Consider the following 22,829-nt stretch of genomic DNA (forward strand, 5'->3'; position numbering starts at 1 on the left):
CCGCCACGACCATCAGAAGCCCTTGACATCCCTCTCCCGACTCAAGCGTCAGAGCCACAAGGCCAGGGGCTTTGATTCACTCCCTGCTGCGTGCTTTATAAACATCTGCTGAGTGGCCAAATAAACAGGTGAGTGAGCCGGTGGCTCTCCCCACTCCTTTCCACTCTCGCCCCTCTGCGCCAGCATCCTGCCCTTGGGGTCCCCCGCAAGGCCTGGGAAACAGCCTCTCCAGCCCTGGAGCTCAAGTCCTGGGTAGGGGGAAGTCTGCCCACCACCATGAGGCTGGGGGCTGCCCACGGGGTGAGCCTGCACGGTGCTCTGACACTTGCCAATGAGCCTCTGCCATCGGACAGGGAGCTCCCAAATGCGAGCCCCAGGTCTCGCCCTCTGTGTCCACAGGAACCAGTGCCGCTGGGCTCATTACTAAAGCCCAAGGCGTGCTTAGAAGGAGTAGGCAAGGGAGGAGAGAGTGAGGGAATGAATGAATGAAGATTAGATTTGGCCTCAAGTGGTTCACTTGGGCAAAGCAACACACGGCCCCCCCATAGAAGCTGGGGCTGGACCCAGACAGGGGGAGGACCCAGGGGTCACACACAAACCAGCACAGCCCCCGGTCCAGCCAAGCAGAAGCCTTGGTCTGCAGGCCCTCTGAGTCCCTTCAACCCTGGGATGGTGTTTCTGACCCCAACACCCTCTTCTACTTCAAAGGATCTTCAGGAACACTGCTGGGCAGATAAAATGCAGTGGAACGTCCTATAAATCAGCAGGCTGTTGAGTTGCCCAAACAAACCCTTCGAGGGGAGGAGGCCAGGGCTGGGGTGAGAAATACAGGCAGCAGCCTCACTGGAGCAGGCGGGGGGCCAGGGTGGGGGACCTCCTCCTCCTCATCAGCGCCCCCGGCCTTCGCCTCACCCAGAGGCGTCTGCACACACCCTGCCGCCCTCTTGCCGGTCACTGGATCCAGCTCTCCGTTTCCCACGGGACCTTCACCCTCATCGAGTCCCTGGGCTCTGCTCTCCTGCCCCTGTCACGCCCAGGGCCGACCCCCCAGGCCTCACAGTCTCTAGCGCCCTGTGTCTGCAGGCCAGGAGTGGAGGCGACCAGGACAGGGGACAGGCGGCCACTCCCTGATTAATCCCTCCCACCCCCATCCCCACCCCCACCCCCGGCGGCCGAACAGACACCAGCCGCCCAGCTAAGCATAGTTCCCATGGCCTGGGGGGTCCCAGAGTAGGGAGAAGCGGGAAGGGTCTCACGGGGGACCTCAGGCACAGCCCTCTGTCTGAAACTGGGACAGTCACGCCCCATCACAGCCTGTCTAGGTCAACCTGCGGCATTAGTGCCCCAGGCACAGTGACCCTCCCTGGCCCGGCCAGGGGTCTGAGTGGAGGAGCTTCTACCAACAGCCTGCAAAAGAAAGAGGCCCCGAGCCTGTCCCCACCATTGGGAGTTCTCTCCTCCAGGGTGCCCCTGCCTACCTGGGGCGAGGGGCCGGGGGGGGAGTGGGGTTCTCATCCCCAGCTTTACTTAAAAGCGAAACTCCCAAACCAAATTATTTTCTTGGGTAGATCTCCGTTGACAGCTGCAAAATCTCCTCCAACCGAGAGTGTGTTCTAAACCCAGCACACGGAATGGCCACACCTGGGGCCACAGGTGCCTCACCCAGGCCCTGGAGCCATTCTGCAGGCACGCCCCCGCCTGCCTGGCGAGAGAAAGCCAAGGGACCAGGCATAAGGCCCAGCTGGCCCAACACACACACGTGTGGATGTGGCCACAGGGCCAGGCACTGGAGCCCCAGCGCTCCCGCGGGCCCCAGGAACCAGGAGGCGGATGCCTCCCTGTCCCCGCCCGCACGCGGTCCAGATGCTGCCCTGGGCTGCAGCTCCCCTCATCCACAGCGTCTCTGATCCTGGACCCAATGGGATCACAAACAGCCCACGTGCTGCTTCTGAAAACACTGGTTTGTACGTCTCCTCCCTCCCCCAGACGATTCCCTGGGGAGGAGGTGTATATATATGTGTGTGCAAGGGGGTAGGGAGATTTTAATTAGCAGCGTGCAGTTCCCACCCCTGCCTTCAGTGATGGGTGTTGTGCATCAATATTTGCGAGCCCACAGTGCTCGAGGAGCAAGCCACAAAGCTGGCGGGGAGAACGCACCAGCTTTCACGAGGGGCAACGCGCCTAATGACGCATCGAAATGAAGGAATGTAATTGCACTTAAATCCAAATTAAAAATCCTGCTATTTGCCCACCGGTGCCCTGGAAGATGAAATCCCCGAGGGTTTCACTGCTGACGGGGTGCGGTCTTCTAGGGTGACTGGGCGGGCAAGGGATGGGGCTTATTGCCGCTCCCCGGGAGAAGACCAGCCTGCCCCCCTAGGCTCCCAAATGGGGTCCCTCAGGACATGGAGGGGTGGATCGGACACAGAGCAGGAGCTGGAACCGGGTTGCCCGAATCCTTGTAAGAGAAGGCAACGATCCCAGTGCTGAAATCCCCTTCTACCCGGTCCCGCCCCCACCAAGGGCAGCATGATGGTTCTGGATGGAGTTTGGGGGGCCAGGCCGGGTTGAGGGGGGCACCCAAGAGGCTGTAGAGGCCTCCATCCGGGGCCCTCAGCTCAGAGCTGGCCATGGCGGGCAGCATGAACTCAGGCCGCCCAGCCTCTCTGGGCCTCTGCGGAGCTGCAAGGAGGTTCCAGCAGCAGCAACAGCAGTCATCACCTTCCCAGGGAATCCTGCTTGCAAAGCTGGGTGCGTGGGGGCGGTGGGCGGCACCCCCAGATCCTCCTGGGGAGAACCGTCAGGGGAGGTGCTGAAGACAAAGGGAACTCAGAGAAAAGGGGGCCATGTACCCATCCCCGCCCCTCCACTCGGGCTCCTTTTCTGGGCTCAAAAGCATCTGCTCACCCCGCCCTCCTGCTCCCAAAGTGCTGGAGGCCCCTTGGGTGGGCCCCATGCTACCCCTAGATCTGGTCGATAAGCACCTACTGTGTATACACCTGAACAGCGGGGGGCACCCGACAGGTGAGGTAAGGCCTGCGGCTCTGGGGATGGGAGGTGAGAATTGACACGGAGGCACCCAGGGTCCCCACCAGGCAGCCTGCCCGCAGGTGACCACTCAGATTCAGGGCCCCCGGGCCAACCTGCACGCAGCGACCAGGGACAGGGCCCCCTCGGAGGGAGCCATCCCTCGGGCTGCCAGCCCTCATGGGGCAGGGCGGTGTCAGCGTCTCATCACAGGAACAAGGCTCTGATCCCAGGTGACACCAGCCCTGCTTTCCAGAATGGTAACCGAGGGCGGTAATGCCTGCCTCCCAGGGGCAGTAGGGCTGTCCTGCTCAGTGGGCTGGGAGCCTATCGCTGGGCGCCGGCCGGCTCATCTGACCACCAGGCGCCCCTGGAGACCTCACCCGAGGACCCAGGCCAGCCAGGAGCCAGCACTAACTCCTGGGGCCTTGGCCAGCCAGCTCCGCGCCCCACCAGGCACTTTGGGTTCTCCTGCAAAGTGTGGATCACAACCTGTCCTCCTGCCGTCCCCCACCAACCTTCCCCCCACCCACCCCACCCCCCACCCCCGCCCCTGCCACAACCTCGCATGCAGATCGGATGAGAGGTGGGTGAGGGGCCTGGGCGGAGTGTCACAGCAGGCCGCTGCCTCGTAACTCTTGGCTGTTGTTTTGTAAAGCTGGGAATTAACACCAGCTCAGAGAGGAGGCAAAGCCTAAGAAGAATCTAAATGCCAGGCCCTGGGTGGTGGTCAGCTCCCCGGGGAAGGAACAGGAAGGCCATCACACAGCACAGCAAGCCGCCCCCACCCCACACACCACTGCACACCAGCCCACTGGGCAGGGCTACCTGAAGCCAGCGTCGGGGGCGGCCGTAGGGGCGGGGCAGCTGGAAGGGAAGAGAGCACATGTCACCCGGCAAACGCCTCCCACCACCCTCACCTCTGCCCTTCCCCAGCCTCGGAGACTCCCGCTGCCCTAAAGCCGCCAGGAGCTCGGCTGGGCTGGAGTGGGAGGTGGTCCCAGGCCCAGGTGGGGTCCCCAAGGTGCCTCATCAGAGTCCCACATTTTCAGAAACTCCAGATTCCACAAGGATGTGACCCAGCACACGGCCAGCCCCGGACTCCACGAGGCTGACACCAGAACCCAGAACACAGCTGCCCTCCTGAGAGGCACCCCAAGACCCCAGCCAGCCCTGGGGAGGCCAGGGATCAGCCTCTGCTGTGTCCTCAGGGAGAAGGTCCCTCACGGGAACCTACACGTCCTGCCAGCCAGATTTCCTTCCTTTTTTCCCCTTGTATTTTATAAGAACTCATATGCTAGCCATTGAACAAAGGGCTGCAGGGTGACCTGGGCCCAGAGGGTTTCTCCGATCCGTGCTCAGATGAGGCACGTGGCGTCCGCATGTGGTTAACGAATGGCTGGTATTTCTCATCCACAGCTGGCAATGCCCTCCTCCCCATGCAGCGCTGGCTCTCAACCTGGGATGTGAGTACAGCCCAGGAGCGTCCTGTGACCGACAGGTGCCACAAGACCAGGTCTCGGCCACAATGGCCACTGTCTGCTCCTGTGTCCTCTGGCACAATGAGGTGACTGAGGGGCAGGCCACGTGACCTCCGCAGGGGGAAGACGGGGGCGTCGCTCACCCGCATCTGACTCTTGGCAACCCTGTGGACTGTAGCCCTCCAGGCTCCTCTGCCCATGGGATTCTCCAGGCAAGAACACTGGAGTGGGTTGCCCTTTTCTCATCCAGGCGATCTCCTCCACCTAGGGATTGAACCCGCATCTCCCAGGTCTCCTGCATTGCAGATGGATTATTTACCGCCGAGCGCCCTGGGAAGCCACTGGAGGGCACTGCTGCTGCTGCTGCTAAGTCGCTCCAGTTGTGTCCGACTCTGTGCGACCCCATAGACGGCCTCCCACCAGGCTCCCCCCATCCCTGGGACTCTCCAGGCAACAACACTGGAGTGGGTTGCCATTTCCTTCTCCAATGCATGAAAGTGAAAAGTGAAAGCAAAGTCTCTCATAGACGTTTCTAAGTCCAAATCCCATCACAGGTGACGGATCTGAGCAGCTCCCCTGCCTCCTGGCCTCTTGCATGTCAAATGGGGTCCAGAAGACACTCAGAGGCTGAGTGACCCCCAGGCGAGGTCACAGTCGCTGACCCACGACCCTTACCACCAGTGAGGCCTGGCCCTCACTGCCTCCCATGATTCGCCCTTCAGTCCTGGGCAGGCACCGTCAGTGTCCTCCTTTTATATTTGGGAAACGGAAGCACAGAGAGGTTAAGCCACTGGCCCAGTGCCACCCAGCCAGTAAGTGGCGCTTTAGGGATTTGAACCAGGCCCTCTAGCTCTAAAGTCCTGGGGTTGCCCTCTAGCCAGGCTGAGGGCTATTGTCCATTGTCTCACAATGGACACAGGTTGAGCCTCAGGTACAGAGGTGAATTCCTAGCCTCTCCTCCTGCCCACGTCGCTAGACGGACCATCCATCTGATGGTGGAAAGAGGGGGTGTCCTCCCTGGCTGAGAAAGAGGCTGGACTGGGTCTAAGGTTCTGCTAAGGAACCAGTTTAAGCCCTCCAGAGACCATGTCACCCATGACAGAGGGGACAGGGAAGTGATGACCAACCGCAGACATCAAACAAGGGAAGAGGGGATGGTCCAGAGCCTGGCAACGGAGCGGCAGGTCACAGAGGATGCTGGCGAGCAGACACACTATGAGGCCAGGACCTCCAGAGGGCTTGGGTGAGGGAAGCACCAAACAGAGCAAGCCCCGCCGCCAGGGAGGCAGGTAACAGGAAGGAGGCGTCAGCCATGGGCTTGGACAGCAGAGGCCTGTTTCTCAGTCCCAAGGCTTGGATATTTCAAAACTCAAAATACAAAACGGAGCAAGCCGTTCATCAGGCATCAAGCCGTTCATCAGGCATCAAGCCGTTCATCAGGCATCAAGCCCAGCTGAATGGGCGCAGTCTGCCAGACCCTGAAAAAATCCCAGGTTCCCAAGACCAGGAAAAGGAGGGAAGGGCAGACACTTGCCCAGGGCGCCCCAGGTTCCAGCCAGGGCTGCAGTGGGCACCTCGTCCTCCCTGGGTTACAGGAGAAGAAACCGAGGCGCCGGGACATAAGACACCCCACTTAAAGCCACACACAGAGAGGCCGAGAGCTGGAGCAGGCATCATCTGAACCCAGATTCCTCCGGGGCCCAAACCCGCTTTTTCTCAAACCATCAGGCCAACAGCCCTATGGTGGCAGGTTGAACTGTGTCTCAATCAGATTTATACGTGGCCCTGTTGACCCCACGCCCCCCAGAATTATGAGACAATACATTCAGTGCATTTCAGTTGCTTAAGCCCCTTCTCCGGCCTCCTACCCCCACCAAGTATATGGCTCTTTTCTTGGGCAGCCCCAGCAAACCAACTCAATCACCCATCCCGGGAAATCCTCCTCCACCCAGGCCTCAGTTTCCCCATCCCAGCTCGGTGTAAATCCGGGGGTCGCTTTCAACCTGAGTGTTCAGCGACTCCTTGCGGCATAGCAGGACAGAATGTGCGGGCCCTGGGGCCAGAGGCGCGGGCACCTGGAGCCTGTCCCAGTCGCCAGCCTGGACCACTGCCTCTGCGCCCCCGGAGGACAGCCCACTCCTGCCCAACAAGCTTCTTGCTCTTTTGTGAAGCTGGCTTCTGAACGCACGTGGAGCCTTGACTGCTGATCAGCCCCGGAGGGAACCACGGCGGCGTCAATGACAGCCGCCCCCAGCCCAGCCCTGCCAGGCACGGAATCCACGGGGAGAATCATACCACGGACCCGGCTCCAGATGAATCATCGCAGGGGGAGCAGCTGCGCTGATGAAATTTTAAAGCCAACACGAGAAAGAAAATACGAACTGCAATACACTAATTTAGCCTGTGGACACTCCAGTGCATTTTTAATTAAAGCTATTCTGGAGCTAAATAGAGGCAGTGGGGGGGAGGGGGGAGGGGGATGGGTGGGCAGTGGGAAAGGGAACCCACAGAGGCCCTCTGCCCCTTCCCCCAAACCCCAAAGCCACATTATCTGAAGATAGTTAAAAGAATAATGTTGCTCTCTGCTGATTTTCACCAAAAGGCAGATTTTTCCGCTTTGCACAGGGCGGGAGGTTCCTGGGCAATTTTTATTTCACTGAGAAGACTTAGGTGCCAGAATCATAAAATCTCACAAGCCAGAGCCCATGAGGCTGTGTCCAGATTCCCACCCGTGGCAGCAGTCTCCTTCCTAAACCTGGTCATCCATCCTCCCATACTCCCACCCATCCACCCTTGATTATCTCCAAAGATGATACACTTACTACCTTATGAAGCTGCTCTTCCTGGGTTAAGCAAATCTTCCTCACTCTGGGCAAGAACCAATCTCCCCTCTGACCCAGAAGACTAGGTGGGATACAGTCAGGGCTCCCCAGATGCATCCACCAAGTCCAGCTGGGCACTGAGGATGTGACCGCTGAGGTCCTGCAGCCCAGTCCGTGAGGAGCTGACACTCCAGCACAGGTGCGGGCCGAACTCCCCAAGGGAGGCTCCCAAAACCCCTTCAGCAAGAGCAGCCTGCGGTGCGAGGAGAGCTTGGAGCAAGCGCTCACTGGCTAGTCTCTGAGTTCCCAGCACTTCTCCTGCACTAGCAAGAAGCTGAGCAAAAGGATGCTCTTATTCCCTAAAGCCCAATCTGATTGCCTGCAGCCAGCAAGCCTGCGCCCAGGTGAGAGGCCACTCCCCCATCTGAGGGATGGAAGTCTGTGTCCGGAGAGCCTGGCCCGAGCGTGGGCACAAGCTGGGGACAGAACCCCACTGCTGCTGCCTCCAGGGCAAGGCACCCAGGGAGCAGGTCAGAGCAGCCTTGGGGAGGGGAGGGCCCAGACAGAGACACCCCCTGCCCAGGTGGTAGCCATACCCCGATGCTTCAGACACAGGGCCCCTGTCAACCTCCACCTCTGCCCATGTGGGCAGGGGACAAGTGGACACAGCCATGGTGGGGTGTTCCTTGTGAGATCAAGGGGTGCCCACAGAGAGGAGGAAGAGGAAGGGCTGCCACCGTGTAGGTTTTGAACAAGTCAAAGACCCCAGCGGCTCAGTGGTAAAGAGTCCGCCTATGATGCAGGAGATGCGGGTTCGATCCCTGGTCGGGAAGATCCCCTGGAGGAGGAAATGGTAACCCACTCCAGTATTCTTGCCTGGGGAATCCCATGGACAGAGGAGCCTGGCGGGCTGCAGTCCCTGGGGCCACAAAACAGTCAGACACGACTGAGCGGCTACATGGCAAGCAACAAGGCCAAGTCGACCACATGCAAGTGGGTGCATGCTCTCGATGGGACAGCGCGGCCTAGGAGAACAGGGGCCACAGGGACACATCCACCCTGGTCCTTGGAAACAGGACCACAAGCCACGGCCGGGCTGGACCGTGGAACAACACTCAAATGGCATCTGGAATTTGGGGTCCACGCTCTCAACCTACCTCTCCCCAGAAACAGTGCCATTCTCCCCTACTTGCTGGACAGGAACCAGCTCCAGAGCCAAGGCCCCTAAGTCCTGATGCTACCCCCCCATCACCTCTGCCTACAGTCCCCACAACCCCCCACCACACACCCTCCTTCGCAACCAGGACCAGCCCTCAGGGAGTGTTTGGGTGTAGGGAGCCCCAGCTCACCGCCAGGCGAGCCCCCAGCCTCCCTGCCCTCACCAGGCCTGAGGAGCCTGCACACGTAGGGCCGAGCAGTCGACACCGACACCCGAAAACGGGCCTTGCAATCCGATGCCCGGCTGCACACCTGACACGGCGGCCATGGAGAAGCGAGGCCAGAGTGCGTGGGCCACGTATCCGTGGAGTCCTGTGGACCTGAGGGAACCTTCCAGCCGCCCATGCAAGGGCGAGAGGTGGGACGGCAGCCGTGGGGCTGCCCTCGGGGCTGTGAGCATCCCAGCAGCTGCCCAGTGGGCAGCGGCACTGGTCACCTAGCAACCGGGCACAGGCGCTGAGCCCTCCCTGGGGTCGGTTCCCAGAAACACGCTCTGGGATCCAGGCCGGCCGCTTAGCAAGAGTGGCTGGGGAGATGCGGGTGCTAAGATGGAGTCAGGGCTGAGGACAAGCAGGAGAGAGGTTGGAGGGTTCGCCCAGCCAGCCCACCCCCCAATCCAGGTGCCCCGATCGACCAAGCTGACCACAGGCTCCCAGCAGCGCCCCGCCCGCAGCGGGGAGGGCCCCTCATCCTCGTCTAGGCAGTCAGGCCCCCTCCATGCTCCAGCCGCCCGCAGCCACCTGGCTCCATCTCCTCCCTGCACCAACCTCATCACCCATCTCTGACCTGTTGACCCCGTACTGGGGACGGGCCAGGGTCAGGTCTGGCCTCAGCTCTCAGGCCAGGCAGGAGGGCGGAGGGCAGACCCCAGCCCATAAAGAAACCAGCGCAGCAGGACCAGGGAAGGTTCCCCACGAGTCTGAGCGAGGGCGAGCCTGTCTGCCTCTCGGGCCTTGATGCACCCAGTGGAGGGGCAAAGCAGCCCACTTCCTCAGCAAGCATGGGCTCCACAGCATCTCCGGGCCCCCGAGGAGCTCGCAGGACACCGAGGGTACAGACAAGACGGCCGGGATGGAAGGATGCCCGGAGGCTGTGGGTCCCCGAGCAGGTGTCCCTGGAGGTGACTGAGCGGGAGTAGAGGGCAGATGGGATGCTGGGGGCATGAAGCGGGAAGGGACCGGAGGCCACCTGGGGCTGGGGGTGGTGCCTGGAGCAGTGGGTGGTGGCAGGGCACCGTGGTCCTTGGGGTGCAGCCAGCCTACCTGCGCCAGGAGCTTGTCACCCTCCAGCAGCTTCACCTTGGTCTCCAGTTGCCGCATGTAGGTGGACGAGGGATCTGAAAGACACAAGAGTCGCGTCAGCCATCGGCAGACTGTCTCCAGCAGGAGGGCCCTCCCCTGCGTGCCCCCCGGGTGGGCCCTGGGGCCTGGTTTCCCCCATCCACCTGCAGAACCAGGGTGAAGGGTTCTCTCACCAGCTGGTCCTGGGCTGACGCCTTCAGCCTCTGCAGGGCTTCAGGTCCAAAAGGAGGTCCCTGATGGCCCCCTCACCCTGGGGCAGCCCACCCCAGGGCCCGCGGCACAGGGAGGCCCTTCCCCACGCAGTGGGGGCATCTGGGCTTCCCCGGCTCTGTCCCATCTTAACTTCTACAAACGACTGTAGGCATAACCCAGCACCTTTCCTGAGGTCAGGGGCCAGGCCAGAGACACCCCAACCACACGCCCCTAGTTTCTGAACGCAGCAGGCGGGTGAAACCCACCCTCCCTCGACTCACTGAGCCTGCTGCATCAGAAGCAGGAGAAAGCCCACCACCCCAGCTACCCACAGCCCTGGTCCTCCCTCCCCAAGGGGCTGGAAATGGGCTCAGAAGAGAAAAGTCCCTCCAGGCCAGGACAAGGGAGCTGGCTTGGATGGAGGCCAGGAGAGGGGCCAGGCAGAAGGAGGCAGGATGCGGGGCAGGGGAGGTCACAGCAGGGGCAGAGGGAGGAGGCTGGGTGACACCTCGGTGACAGTGTGGCCACCTCCCCAGGTCTGCGGGCACCTGGGAGGGGCCTGCCGCGCACCTCTGAAGTCCCACGGGCTCCTGGCTCAGGAGCCAGCCAGGACCCTGCCCACCCCTGGGCCAGCCTGCTGCTCCTGCCTTGCCCCGCCCCCGCAGCCCATGACAGGACTCAGGGTCTTCCTAGCTCACACTGTGACCCTTCATCTCAGAAGGCACCAGACCTTCAACGCAAGCCAGCTCCCTAAGCCACCCACAACACCGCCCCCCACGGGGCTTTCCACCTTCTCGGGGGAGGGGCGGGAGGCAAAGGGGGCTTGGCTGCTGCCAGAGGACGAGCTGGGACCGTCATGCCACCAAGGCAGCAGAGTCAGCACCACCCCAGAGGAGCCCCAGCCCTGAGGGGCCCCGTGTGCGACACGGACATCACGCCCCTTCCCCACGGGGCCTGCGGGCCGATGAGGAGCCCACTGGCGCCCTGTGAGGACGGGGCAGTGGGTGCCCCCTCCCCAGGGGCCATGATCCCTCCTCTGCACTGGAGCTCGGCCCAGGCTCCACGTGAGGACGGGGCAGAGGGTGACCACCCCCCTGCACTGGAGCTCGGCCCCGGCTCCACCAGCCTCTGCCCATCAGCAGCTCTGCCCTCTGAGATGCCCGGGAGACACTTCCCCCTGCAGGTGCCCGGCTGCCCCTTGACCTGACTGCTGGGGCTCACTCTGTGCCCCGAGCGCCTCAGAAGGACCTGGGGAGGCTTGTGTGCCCAGGAGACTGTGGCCCAGCCCTGGGCAGGAATGGGGGCGGCCCACCCCACCCCGGTTACACAGCCGACTCCTCCCCTTGCTGTCCGCCAGTCACCTCTCAGGAATGTGGAGGCTTCTAGAGAGGAAGGCCACTCGCCCGCCAGCCTCCCACCCCCAGCCCTACGGGGGACCCCGGCAGCCACAGGGTAGCTCTGTCTCCGAGAAGTCAAGGGGCTTCTTCATATACACGCGGGGCAGTGGCGGAGCGGGGCTGGACCTGGGGGGTGACTCCAAAGGCCACCCACTAGGACGCGGCACCCAGGTCAGGGCTGGGTAGATCTGCCCTGCCTGGGCAAGGGGCCCTCGGCGGTCACTGCAGTCCATGCCCTGTGCCATCCCCCACCCATCTGCCCAAACTGCCCAGCAGCTCCCACATCCATTCCACACCCACCCACACGCACCCACAGCCGTCCACACCTATCCACACAAACAGGCCTGATGGGAAGGGCCTTAGTATTTATGGTTTTCTGGATCCTCTGAGCACCAAGACGGAGGTGGGGTGCAGCCTGGGCTCCCCAACACTTTGTATCCTTCACGGACTGCTGGCAGGAGGGTTCCCTGGAACACCACCTGGGAAAGAGACCCTCCCAGCTCCATGCAGATGGTGTTATAGTGGCCAAAACTGAAACTACTTGTTCAACAACAGCAGACAGTTCACACCCTCGTCATCATTCAAATGACGTTTGGGAGAGCATCTCTCCTCAACAATACAGGAAAAAAACAAAAAACACTTCAACGCCAGTGAAAAGAACTGGACTCAAAAGCACATATATAATTGCTGTTGTGTTTAAAAATATCTGTGTATTGAAATAAATCCAGGAAGGAGGCACACGGAAATACTGATTGCAGTGTTGCTCACGAGGGGACGGGTGATCTTTTATTTATTCACACCACTGCCTGTTAGTTTTCCAATAATCTGCTTTTAGAATAGGGAGAGATCTTTCTTTATAAAAAAGGAGGAGGGATTAAATGATTCCCCTTCACATCACAAAGCCCCCTGTTGATGTCAAGGGGGGCCCAGATCATGGCCTAGAAAGTGAACCCCATCACCCACCCTCTGCCCACATCCCCCAGTTCTGGCTTGGGGGCCTTTCCTGAGCCCCAGGCCCAGCCCTGAGCCTGCCCAACCCTGCTTGGTTTAACAGCCATGAGGCCGCCTCCTCAAAGTCCCAGATAAACCCGCCCTGCCCCGTGGGACCCCTCCCCACTATCTCTACCCTCAACTCCCCAAACCAGCCTATGCATGCTGCCTGGGGCCAGGGAGCCGGACATCTGGTCACCCAGGGGTCAGAGCAGGTGCCCTGCAGTGGGGAAGAATGAGAGCCAGGTGGATCCTCAAGTAGGGGGAGGGGTGGGAGGAGGGGACGGCAGAAAGGGCCTGGCTCCCTCATCCTCCCCAGCAGCCTTGGGCAACTGGGATCCCATGGGGCGCCTCCATGCCCCAGCCTCTAGGAGACAAGCGTGTAATTAAATTAATCCCAGGGTTTGCAGTAATGAGTGGAACCAGCAGGGAGGGAAGCGTCATTTCCTGGCCTGATGGCTGGGCGGAGGGGAATGGGGGTAGGAGTGGGGTGTAAGGGGGGCGGTTGATTGCAGAAGGGATCCCCGAGCTGGGCTGGCCCAGGTATCCATCCCCTCAGACTTCCCCTGACCCATGCAGGACCCACTGGTCCAATTCTGGGGAACTCATGATCCACCTTCCATCCGGGGAGACAGGGAACACCTCCACAATGGTCTCACTCCCAGGAGCCTGAGCACCAGGCCTCCCTAGACCCCTCCTCAAGGATCCTTGTTTCCGGGGTGTGGCCCATGGGGCGGGGGGAGTCACGGAGCTGCAGGTCTCCAAGCCCCTGGTGGCCTTGACCGTCAGGCCACCCTGTCCTCCTGGAAGCCGCCAGGTCAAATCTCCCCTCCTGGCCCAGCTCCCCAGCCTGGCTAGGCAATGTCACTCCAGCCTCAGCATCAGTCCAAACTGCAAGAATTTGGGAGCCAGAGGCCATGTCCAATCACCCCTGTCACCCCCTCCCCACCTAGCTCATAGAGTTTAACAGGCTATGGGGCCGCCTCCTCTAAGTCTTTGATAATCCTTACTGCTGGGTGCCCAGAAGGTCCTGGGAGACCTAAGGACCTAAGGAGAATTCATCCTTCCGGGTGGGTCGAACTGGTTTCCCCAGAGGAGTCGACCTTCTCAATCCTGTGAGCTCCCCCCAGCAGCAGCAACAATGACAGTCAGAAGCACCCAGCCTGTGACCGTGACATGGCACCCCCAGGTCACCCCAGGCAGAACAAGGCCAGTGGCCAAGGGCCAGCGCTCCCCGAACCTCAGCCCGCAGTACTCACGCTGTCTCACCACGAACTTACGTCTTTATTTGGATGAGACACGGATGCGTGGGCAAGCGGTTAGGTGGGAGGGGGGCCTGGGAAGCCCAGGTGGGAGGTGTGGGGAAGTGAGGGGGGACCAGAAGGAGCCAAGGACAGGGGATGTCAACCCTCTGGGGAGCTCTGGGGGCCTCAGAGTCACTCGCTGACCCAGGGGCTTGCTGACGGGAGCTGCTCCTGGCAGACGAAGGGTGTGCGTGCCCCAGGACTGCCCACCCGGACGGGGGACGGGACAAGCCCCCATGCAGAGCTGCAGGTGCTGGCAGGCGAAGCGGGCGGTCGGCTTGGCAGCGTTAAGTGCCAGGGGGACCTGGGAGGGCGCCAACAGTGCGCACCACGGTCACGAGAAAGTATGATTCTCCTTCTCTGCACGGGAGGAAGGGGATGGAGGCGGGGGGGCGGGCGCTGTGATACTCAGCGACACGGGTGACTCTGCAGCTGCCACCTCTCCCAGGGTCCCCACCGGCCCTGATCCCTGCCAGCCCCCTCTCCCTGAGCAGGGGCCCCATCAGGGGCTGGGGACAGGCAGACTTTGTGGCTGGTCACTAGCAGGAGACGCAGCCATGCCATGCCTTGGGGCCCTCCGTGGGGGCTCACGCCTGGACGCCCTGCCCAGAGATGGCTGACGTTTCCACATCTGATTCAATTCCTTTCTCCTCCCGCTTCATTAAGAAGGGGTCGCTAGCGGCATCAGGGCTTGGGGCTCCATCGGGCCTGAAAGGTCTCATTAAGCTGAGGCCCCCTCACTGCTCCAGGTTCCCTCCCCGCTCTGCCCCAGGGAATAAGAGCAGCTCCTAAAAGCATCTCTGCCTTCCCGGGAGCCATTCTGGGCTTCTCTCCTTTCTCCCCCATCTCAGGACTCACCTCCAAGGGGGCAAGTGAGCACTACCCACACCTGCAGCCATGTAAATCGGAACCAAGTGAGGTGGGCCCGGAAGACGCCCCTGCTCTGAGCCACGAGGCTCAGTCTCCACACGCACCTCCCACCTGCCCAGGTGGTGGAGCTGTCGCCTCTGACAGGTGACCCCATGGGAGGTATCCCCCACCCCCAAGGCAAGAAACAAGGCTCCAGTGACGCACCGAGCCACACAGGCAAGGGCCACCAGGAGCACCACCCCTGGGGGCTCCGACCAGCTGCAGGAGCAGAGGCTACGCTCTGAATGCTTGTGTCTGCCCCCACTGCAAAATCCACATGCTGAAGCCTAATGCCCAGCGAGACGGTGCTAGGAAGCAGGGCCTTCGGGAGGTGATTAGGTCACGAGGGTGGAGCCCCCATGAGTGCAATTGGTGCTCTAATAAAAGAGACCCCAGAGAGCTCCTGTGCCCCCTGCCTGGTGACAACACAGCAGGAGAAGGCCATCTGTGAACCAGGAAGCAGCCCTCCCCAGACACTGAATCTGCCGGCACTTTGACCCTGGGCTCCCAGACTCCAGACAGAGAAACTCCTGTTGGTTATAAGCCACGCAGAGAAGCTGGAGCAGACTAAGACAGACACAGAGCAAGGCGCACCTGCCTGCAGAGCGGGCTTGGCAGGCCCTCGGATGACGTTCCCGCTGCCTTCACCTCTAACGAAAGAGCCATGCAGGTCCACCCCCCACCCCTCTAAACCACCCCCCCCACCACCACCACAAGGACACTAATCCAGCTGAGCCCGGGGACCGTCCTGTGTCCTGAAAGGACTTAAAGGGCGTTCCAATCCAAGACCCACCTACTCCCGACCCTGGGCAATCCCAAAGGTCACCAGAGCACTGCGTTCTCACAGAGTAGACGGTCCCCAAATCCAGGACCGGAAAGGCGAGTCACTAACTTCATGACAGTCCAGGCTGCCAGCAGGGAGTGAGCTCCCCACTGTGAACAGGAAGCAAGCAGAGCCTGAAGGCTGGACAGAAGCTGCGGTAACACTGAGGTTTCCCCATGAAGCTGGGAGGAGGGCATGGGGAGCACTCACTCTGCTCCCTTCTAGTCCCCCCCCAGAAACCCCGCCAGGTGGGCAGCAGAAAGCCCAAACTACAGAGAAGGAAAAAAACACTCAGCGAAGGTCACAGGGCCAGGTACCGGCAGAACCAGCAGTCAGCACGCTTGTCCCAGGGCATGGTCCCCTTCTGCGAGGGGCTCCCAGCCTAAGGAAGGAGCTGCAGGAATAACCACATCTGCTGAAGGGCAAAGGGTAGAGTGCCCTGGGATGACAGGGCACAGACAGAGCAAGGACACGCTGACAAGGAGAAGTTAAGGACTCCTGCCTGAAGGAGGCGGCATCTGACCTGAGCACTGAAGAACAAGCAGGACGCTGACCCGCAGGCAAGTGGGGCACGGATGGGAGGCAAGTCCCAGCTGAGGGTGCAGGGCGAGCAAAGGCAGGGAGGTGGGTCAGGCAGGTTCGGGAGCACCTGGGCCGGTGCCCACTGGCATCTGTCTGCTGGCACCCATCATTGCCCCAGGAGGTGCGGGCTGAATGTGAGACAGGCAGGCATTATTTATGGATGAAGGCGAGAGGGCTGCGGCAGGCATATCAGAGGAACATCAGGTGCCTGTGAGGACACCACTTCGCAGGGGCAGTGCTGAGCAGGGCAGGTTGCCTCGGCACCTCCCTCCTCCCGCCAGGCCGGCCCATCTGAGTTGCCCACGGTGGGTCCGCAGGGCGTGCGGGCCAAGGCAGCTGACTTCCAGAGCCTCGGGCGTGAGAAAGACTTCTTCCGTCCACAGAACAAACGAGAACGCAAATTTTACTGAGCACCGACTGTATGCCTGGAGTAGGGAAGTGGAAACCCACTGCAGTATTCTTGCCTAGAAAGTCCCAAGGACAGGGGAGCCTGGTGGGCTACAGTCCACAGGGTCGCAAAGAGTCGGACAGGATGGAGCATGCACACTACTGTCCGTCAGCAGGCGCTGAGAAAAGCCCAATCCTTCCGGCACCCCCGTGACCCTCGCACACCGTCCCTGTTTACTGCAGAGGGACTGAGACTCAGAGAGGCGAGGCAGCAAGTCCAGAGTCACAGGGCAAAAACACAGCAGTATTAGGATGTGAACCCAGCTCTGTCTAGAGCCAAGGCTCTTTCCGCCCTTCCTCAAAGGCCCCCCGGCAGCCCTGGGGCCACACGATCACCCTGGGCCCCTCAGAACATCATGGCCATGGGGACTGGTGCTGCTCAATCACAGCCCTGACCTGGTCAGGGGAACAGTGATTTTCACCCACTCCCCAGATGGAGAAACCAAGATTCGGAGGGTGCCAGGAACCGGTCCCATCACAGAGCTCATGAAAGCAGGGCCGCAAGTTGAGATGTGCATGTGTGAGTGTGTGTGAGTGTGAGTGTGTGTCCATCCCCAAACCTGGTGCTCTTCCAGGCCACCCATCAAGGCACACAGGGCAAGGCCTGGGAAGGCCCACGGCTCCCCTCACCCCCCCTCCCCTCCCTCTCCCTGAGCACACATCTCACCATGGGGCAGCTCTGAAAACTCTCCACCTCCAAGGCAGGGCCCAGGCCCCAGGGAGCTCTGCCCTGGACGGCATGCTCCTGGCCCTCTCTCCCCTTGAGCTCCCCTCCTCCAAGGGTACCTGCCAGGCCCCAGGCTCTGGACCTCACAGGGTCACAAGGCTCTGAAAGGCTGGCACCCAGCCCCTCCCCGGCTCCCCCATCCATGCCCTGAGACAGTGGGCCCTGGAAACCTCAGATCCCACCTCTCGAGCTCAAACTAGACAGCCGTGCCCCACCTTCCTCATCTGGCTCCTGCAGAGGCAAGAAAATGAATGGGCACAGAGAGAAATGAATACTTCACTGATGAAAACTGAGAGCTCCCCATGCCAGCCGCTCACCCTGTCCTGACGAGGCACATGGCTGCCCCTGGTGCCCCCTGCCCCTCCGTGTGCCACACGCATGGCTCCGGGGACCCACAGGTTGGTGCTCTGCCCTCCTGGGGCTGCCCGGCGTTTAATTCAACGCACGCTGGAATCTGGAGGGACCAGCCCAGCACACTTAGAACCTGCCCTGGTCTGGATGCACCTGCAGCTGCGGGTGTTCTCAAGCCGAAAACTCAAACTCATTCTCCCCACCTACTGCTTAGGAAGACTGACAAGCCAGACTGAAACCAGGGGAAAAGAGGGAAAAAGAGACTTCTTTCCCCACACCTTCAGTCTCCCCTGCTGGCTCAGAGGGTAAAGCGTCTGTCTGCAATGTGGGAGACCCGGGTTCAATCCCTGGGTTGGGAAGATCCCCTGGAGAAGGAAATGGCAACCTACTCCAGTACTACTGCCTGGAGAATCTCATGGATGGAGGAGCCTGGTAAGCCACACCCCATGGGGCCGCAAAGAATCGCACACAACTGAGCGACTTCACTTCAGTTTGCAGGCCCAGAAATTAACCTGTGTGCCTAGGCGCCAGTGCAGCTGTCGGCCCTGTTAATGTCTCCTCCCCAACCAACCCTGATTTTACTCTGAATGATTCAGAATCAGTGACAGAGGCTGAACAGACCACTGAGAGGCCCCACAGAAGGGGGAACACACAGAGGCCGGGTCACACTTGGCCTGTGTCTCAGCCACAGCACCTGGCTCCCCTCCCCGGGGACCTTTTAACATTTGATCTCTTCTCCCCTGAAACCCACTAAACTGGACTCCAGTGAAGGGGCCTGGATGTCCACATACAATTCAGACGTCCTCCAGGTGATTCTAACGTGCACGTGGGCTGGGGACCCCTGATCTGTGCTGAGCAATGACTGTTCAAATGGTCCCCTTCTTGGGCTCCTTCCCCGAGGGACTCCATGCCGCCTGGCCCTGACTATTCCTTGGGGCTAAACTCCTGCAAACACAGCTGTACTACAGGGACCCCGATGAGACCAGAACATGAGGATGTCTAAAAGTGGTGGGAGGAGGGGGAAGTTCATGGACCCCAGAATGTATTAACCAAACCCTCTGGCAGCCACAGTGGAGACCTTGCAGGTTTGAGCAGGAAAGAGAGTTTGCTTTCCTGGCTAAATATCAGGTACGTCTCTACCAAGCAGGCTCCTTGGAAGAAAAGCTATGACCAACCTAGACAGCATATTAAAAAGCAGAGGCATTACTTTACCAACAAAGGTCTGTCTAGTCAAGGCTATGGTTTTCCAGTGGTCATGTACAGATGTGAGAGTTGAACTATAAGAAAAGCTGGGTGCTGAATAATTGATGCTTTTGAACTGTGGTGTTGGAGAAGACTCTTGAGAGTCCCTTGGATTGCAAGAAGATCAAACCAGTCAATCTTAAAGGAAATCAATCTTGAGTATTCATTGGAAGGACTGATGCTGAAGCTGAAGCTCCAATACTTTGGCCACCTGATACAAAGAACTGACTCCTTGGAAAAGACCCTGATGCTGGAAAGATTGAAGGAGAGAGGAGAAGGGGACGACAGAGGATGAGATGGATGGATGGCATCACTGACTTGATGGACGTGAGTTTGAGCAAGTTCCGGGAGTTGGTGATGGACAGGGAAGCCTGGCGTGCTGCAGTCCATGGGGTCACAAAGAGCTGGACACGACTGAGCAACTGAACTGAACTGAACCAAGCATGAAAAGCTGGTGGGGCCGGAATGGGGCCAACTGGCCAGCAGAGGTCACTGGAAGGAGGGGGCAGGACACCAGGGCACATTCCAGCCGTGGGCCAGGGCAGGAGATGTGGGGAGAGATGTGGCAGGTGAAGCAGGGAAAATCTGGGTGTGGCTGGCTCCTCAGACCCAGGGATCCCCATTCCAGATACAGGGGAGCGCCTGGAGGTACAGCCAGAAGCTCTGATGTCTGACACCTCAGCAGTAACCCTGACCGGTGGGTGAGCTGCAGTGCTGGGCTCAAGGCCTTGGGAGCAAGAGAAAGGGGGAGCTCCAGGCAGTGAGCTCTGGAGGCAGAATCACATCTGGACAGAGTCTTGCAGATTCTGTAAAAACATGAATGAATCAGGCTCCCCTGGTGGCTCAGATGGTAAATAATCTGCCTGCCAATGCAGGGGACCTGGGTTTGATCCCTGGGTCTGAAAGATCCCCTGGAGGAGGGCATGGCAACCCACTCCAGTATTCTTGCCTGGAGAATCCCATGGACCGAGAAGCCTGGTGAGCAACCATCCAGGGGGTCGCAAAGAGTCAGACACAACTTAACGACTAAACAAAAACAACAGCTTTGGAAAACCTTACAAACACCCACAGCAGAGGGCCTCCTTTGCTGCCACCCCCAACCCTTGGGAGCAACCCAGTGGTGGCAGGTCAGAGCTTACAGGGAAAGGAGGGTCCACCAGGATGGGGGGCTGACAGCAGAGGGAAGCCATCCTCCTGCAGGCAGTTCAGGGATAAGGGCGCGTCCCCTCTCTGCCCCCCACCACTCTGTGACCTTGAACAAGCCCCTTCCCCTGCCCAGGCCCAGAGAGATGTGGGTAGGAGGCCCAGGTGACCCAGAGGGCTGAGGGCAGGACCGAGAGGTGATTCAGAGCCCCTGCAGGGCAGCACCCCTGCAATTAGGCAGAGCAGCGAGGACCCGCCCGTTAAAATGACACAGACGCGGCGTGGGGACAGCAAACCACCCTTCCCACTTGATAGGACACCCACAGCAGGTGGCTGGTGACCGAAGGACCGTGGAGAAGCCTGACTTCTGCGTGTCTCCCTCGAGGCCCTAGGCAGGGCGCACCCTTCTAGCCGGTGAAGGACCAGCTCCTTTTGTGGACAGCATACGTTGCAAGAGGAACAAACCAGTGAAAGAGCCCAGCTCCAGCAGCACCCTCGAGCCTCCGTCTCCCCAAGCAACATGATAAAGATACCAGCCTGCACTTACGAACTGGACTTGGCAGACTGCTGTCCACCCAAAACTGCCCACTCTCAAGTCCTGGAATCTATGAATACGTGACCTTACACAGCCAAAGAGACTGCCGACGTGATTAAAGTCACAGCAGTCAAGAGTGGGGACTAGCCTGGATGATGCAGGGGAGCCCAATCTAGGCTCATGAGAGTGTGAAAAACAGAGAGCCGTTCCTGGATGTGGTCAGAGGGACGTGTGAAGTGAGGAAGGGTCAGAAATGAGCACTACTGCTGGCCCTGAAGACAGGGATGGGCCATGAGCCAAGGAAAGCGGGTGGCATCCAGAAGTTGGAACAGGCAGAAGGTTTCCCCGTCAGGCCTGCTGACTCCTGGACTTTAGCACTGCTGACCCCCAGAGCTATAAGATGACCCATCTGTGTGTACGCCACCCCAAGGCTGTCATCTGTGATGGCAGCCGTGGGAATAAAAGCTGTGGCTGCGTGACTTCGGGTGACATGCCCAGCCACTCTAGTTTCAGCTTCATTTTAAAATGAGATGAGAGAGACCAGCCTTGGGAGGCTGCCACGAGGACTGAGCAAACTGAGAAAGGTAGCAAGTGGCTCCGGAAGCCCCTGGCTCAGTGCCTGGTATACTTACTAGATGCTCAGTTAAAACCCAGCCCCATCCTCTCCACTGCCCACATCCCAGCGGCATGACCTTGATGGGAAGGAGTGGTGAGCAGAGGCTTCCACGCCACCAGACAAGGGGACCCTGCCTCTGAGCTGCGCCGCCAGCACCAAGTCACCATGGAGACGGCGGCATCCGGCCAGACACCTCCCCTGCATGACTGCCCACCTGGGCCGGCCTGGCCCACCCGAGCCCCCTGCATCTGCCTCGCTTCCACATTTGGCGAGGCTGATGCATCACCACCAGCTTGTAAAAGTGGGGTACAAAACCAATTTAGGACCGTCACACCCAGAGATTATTTGAAGCAACGGTGGTACTATTTGTTCATAAAACAAATGCCCCCTTCTCTATTTTAAGTTGAGATTCTTGTAGAGCGTGGAGTATGGACCACTGAGCTGGCTGTGATGGAGAAACAAACCGCGGCTGATTGCATAGACTGCGGGGAACACCTCCCTGCCGTAAACAGAGTCCCAGCACAGGTGAGGGTCCTACGTGCCTGGACCCCTGGGGCTGCACAGACCCCAGCGCCCAGCCCCAAGTTCACAGATGCATAGCAGGTGGCCTACAGGCAGCGGGGAAGGAATGAGCGAGCACGTGAGCCTGAGTCCAGGCTCAGCCCCCTACTTCCTAGCAAACTGGCCCCCGACCCTAGTTCAATGCCCCAGGAAACAGGATTCAAGAGGCAGCCCAAGCCAAACCCAGGCAGAAAGGTGGGTCCAGGAAAGAAGAAAGGAACATGGCGAGAGAAGAAATGACCCAAGCCGACACTCACCAGACCCCAGGTCCCCGTGGCAACAACAGCCAGGCTGAGCAAGGCCAGGGAGAATGTGCTTACAGGTCACCTGGAGGTCTGATTCGAAGGATGCAAGGGTGGGGTCGAAGCCCGAAGCTGGGGGTCCAGGCATGAGGTTCAGGGATAGGAAGGATGAAGCTCCTCCCGGGCAGAGAAGCCTGTACCCCAGACGGCCCCATGTTATGTGGATGGAGGGGTCTCCTGCGGCACCTAGGGGGACGGGCAGGAGCCAGTTCCCACCTGGCGGGGCTATGATTTGCTGCATGACCCAGCTCCTCTGAGGAAGTTCACAGACCTGCACGTCTACCCTGGGTCATCATGGGGGCCTTCACGGGGCATGGAGTGCCCCAGGCAGGCCCTGGTCTACACCTGGCAGGGAGGAGGCACACACAGCCGCATCCCTGCCACGCTGTGAGGAGTGCCTGGGCGTGGGGTCTGGGCTGGCTGCATTTGGCGGCCAAGCCATCCCCGCCCATCCCTCAATGCGTACCATGGAGACAGACCAGGCTCCCAGGGACCCCCAAAAGGCCGCACAAGACCCTGGCAGAGAGGGGCTACAACCCTGCAGGTGCTGGTGCTGACAATGGTGCCCCAGGTGGTGGGGATTCACCTGGCCCCGCCAGCCTCCCCAGGTGCCATCAGCTCTCTGAACAACCCTCTGGCCCAGGCTGCCTTTCACTCAAGTCAACGGAGCTGGAATTGCCCTTTGGACCCTCCACTCTCCCCATGAGGGAGGGGGTGCATGAGCTTCCAGGATTCAAAGGTCACCCGCTCACCTTGGGCAGGGCCCAGAAAACCCTTCCCTTCCCACCGCAACCTCAGTGGGTTGGCGCCTCTAGTCAAGGCTCAGCTGCCAGGGAGACCCCAGCGCCTGCCCATTCCG

General features: G+C 60.2%; 1 protein-coding gene across 2 annotated transcripts in view; it reads right to left on the reverse strand.

Moving 5' to 3' along the window:
• The window catches only part of CCDC85C (coiled-coil domain containing 85C), a 78,811-nt gene that overhangs the window by 9,242 nt on the left and 46,740 nt on the right, over positions 1-22,829 (reverse strand). The window contains exons 2-3 of one of the 2 annotated variants that reach the window (XM_042235479.2): positions 9,811-9,884; positions 3,595-3,894 (exon numbers count right to left, since the gene is read on the reverse strand). In XM_042235479.2, coding sequence (XP_042091413.1) covers positions 3,733-3,894; positions 9,811-9,884 — 236 coding nt within the window. In that variant the 3' untranslated portion in view covers positions 3,595-3,732. Of the gene's footprint in view, positions 1-3,594; positions 3,895-9,810; positions 9,885-22,829 lie in introns of those variants that run through there. The other variant, XM_027957384.2, reaches the window with a different exon arrangement.

The sequence above is a fragment of the Ovis aries genome, chromosome 18 (genome assembly GCF_016772045.2).
Source record: "Ovis aries strain OAR_USU_Benz2616 breed Rambouillet chromosome 18, ARS-UI_Ramb_v3.0, whole genome shotgun sequence".
NCBI classification, from domain to species: domain Eukaryota; kingdom Metazoa; phylum Chordata; class Mammalia; order Artiodactyla; family Bovidae; genus Ovis; species Ovis aries.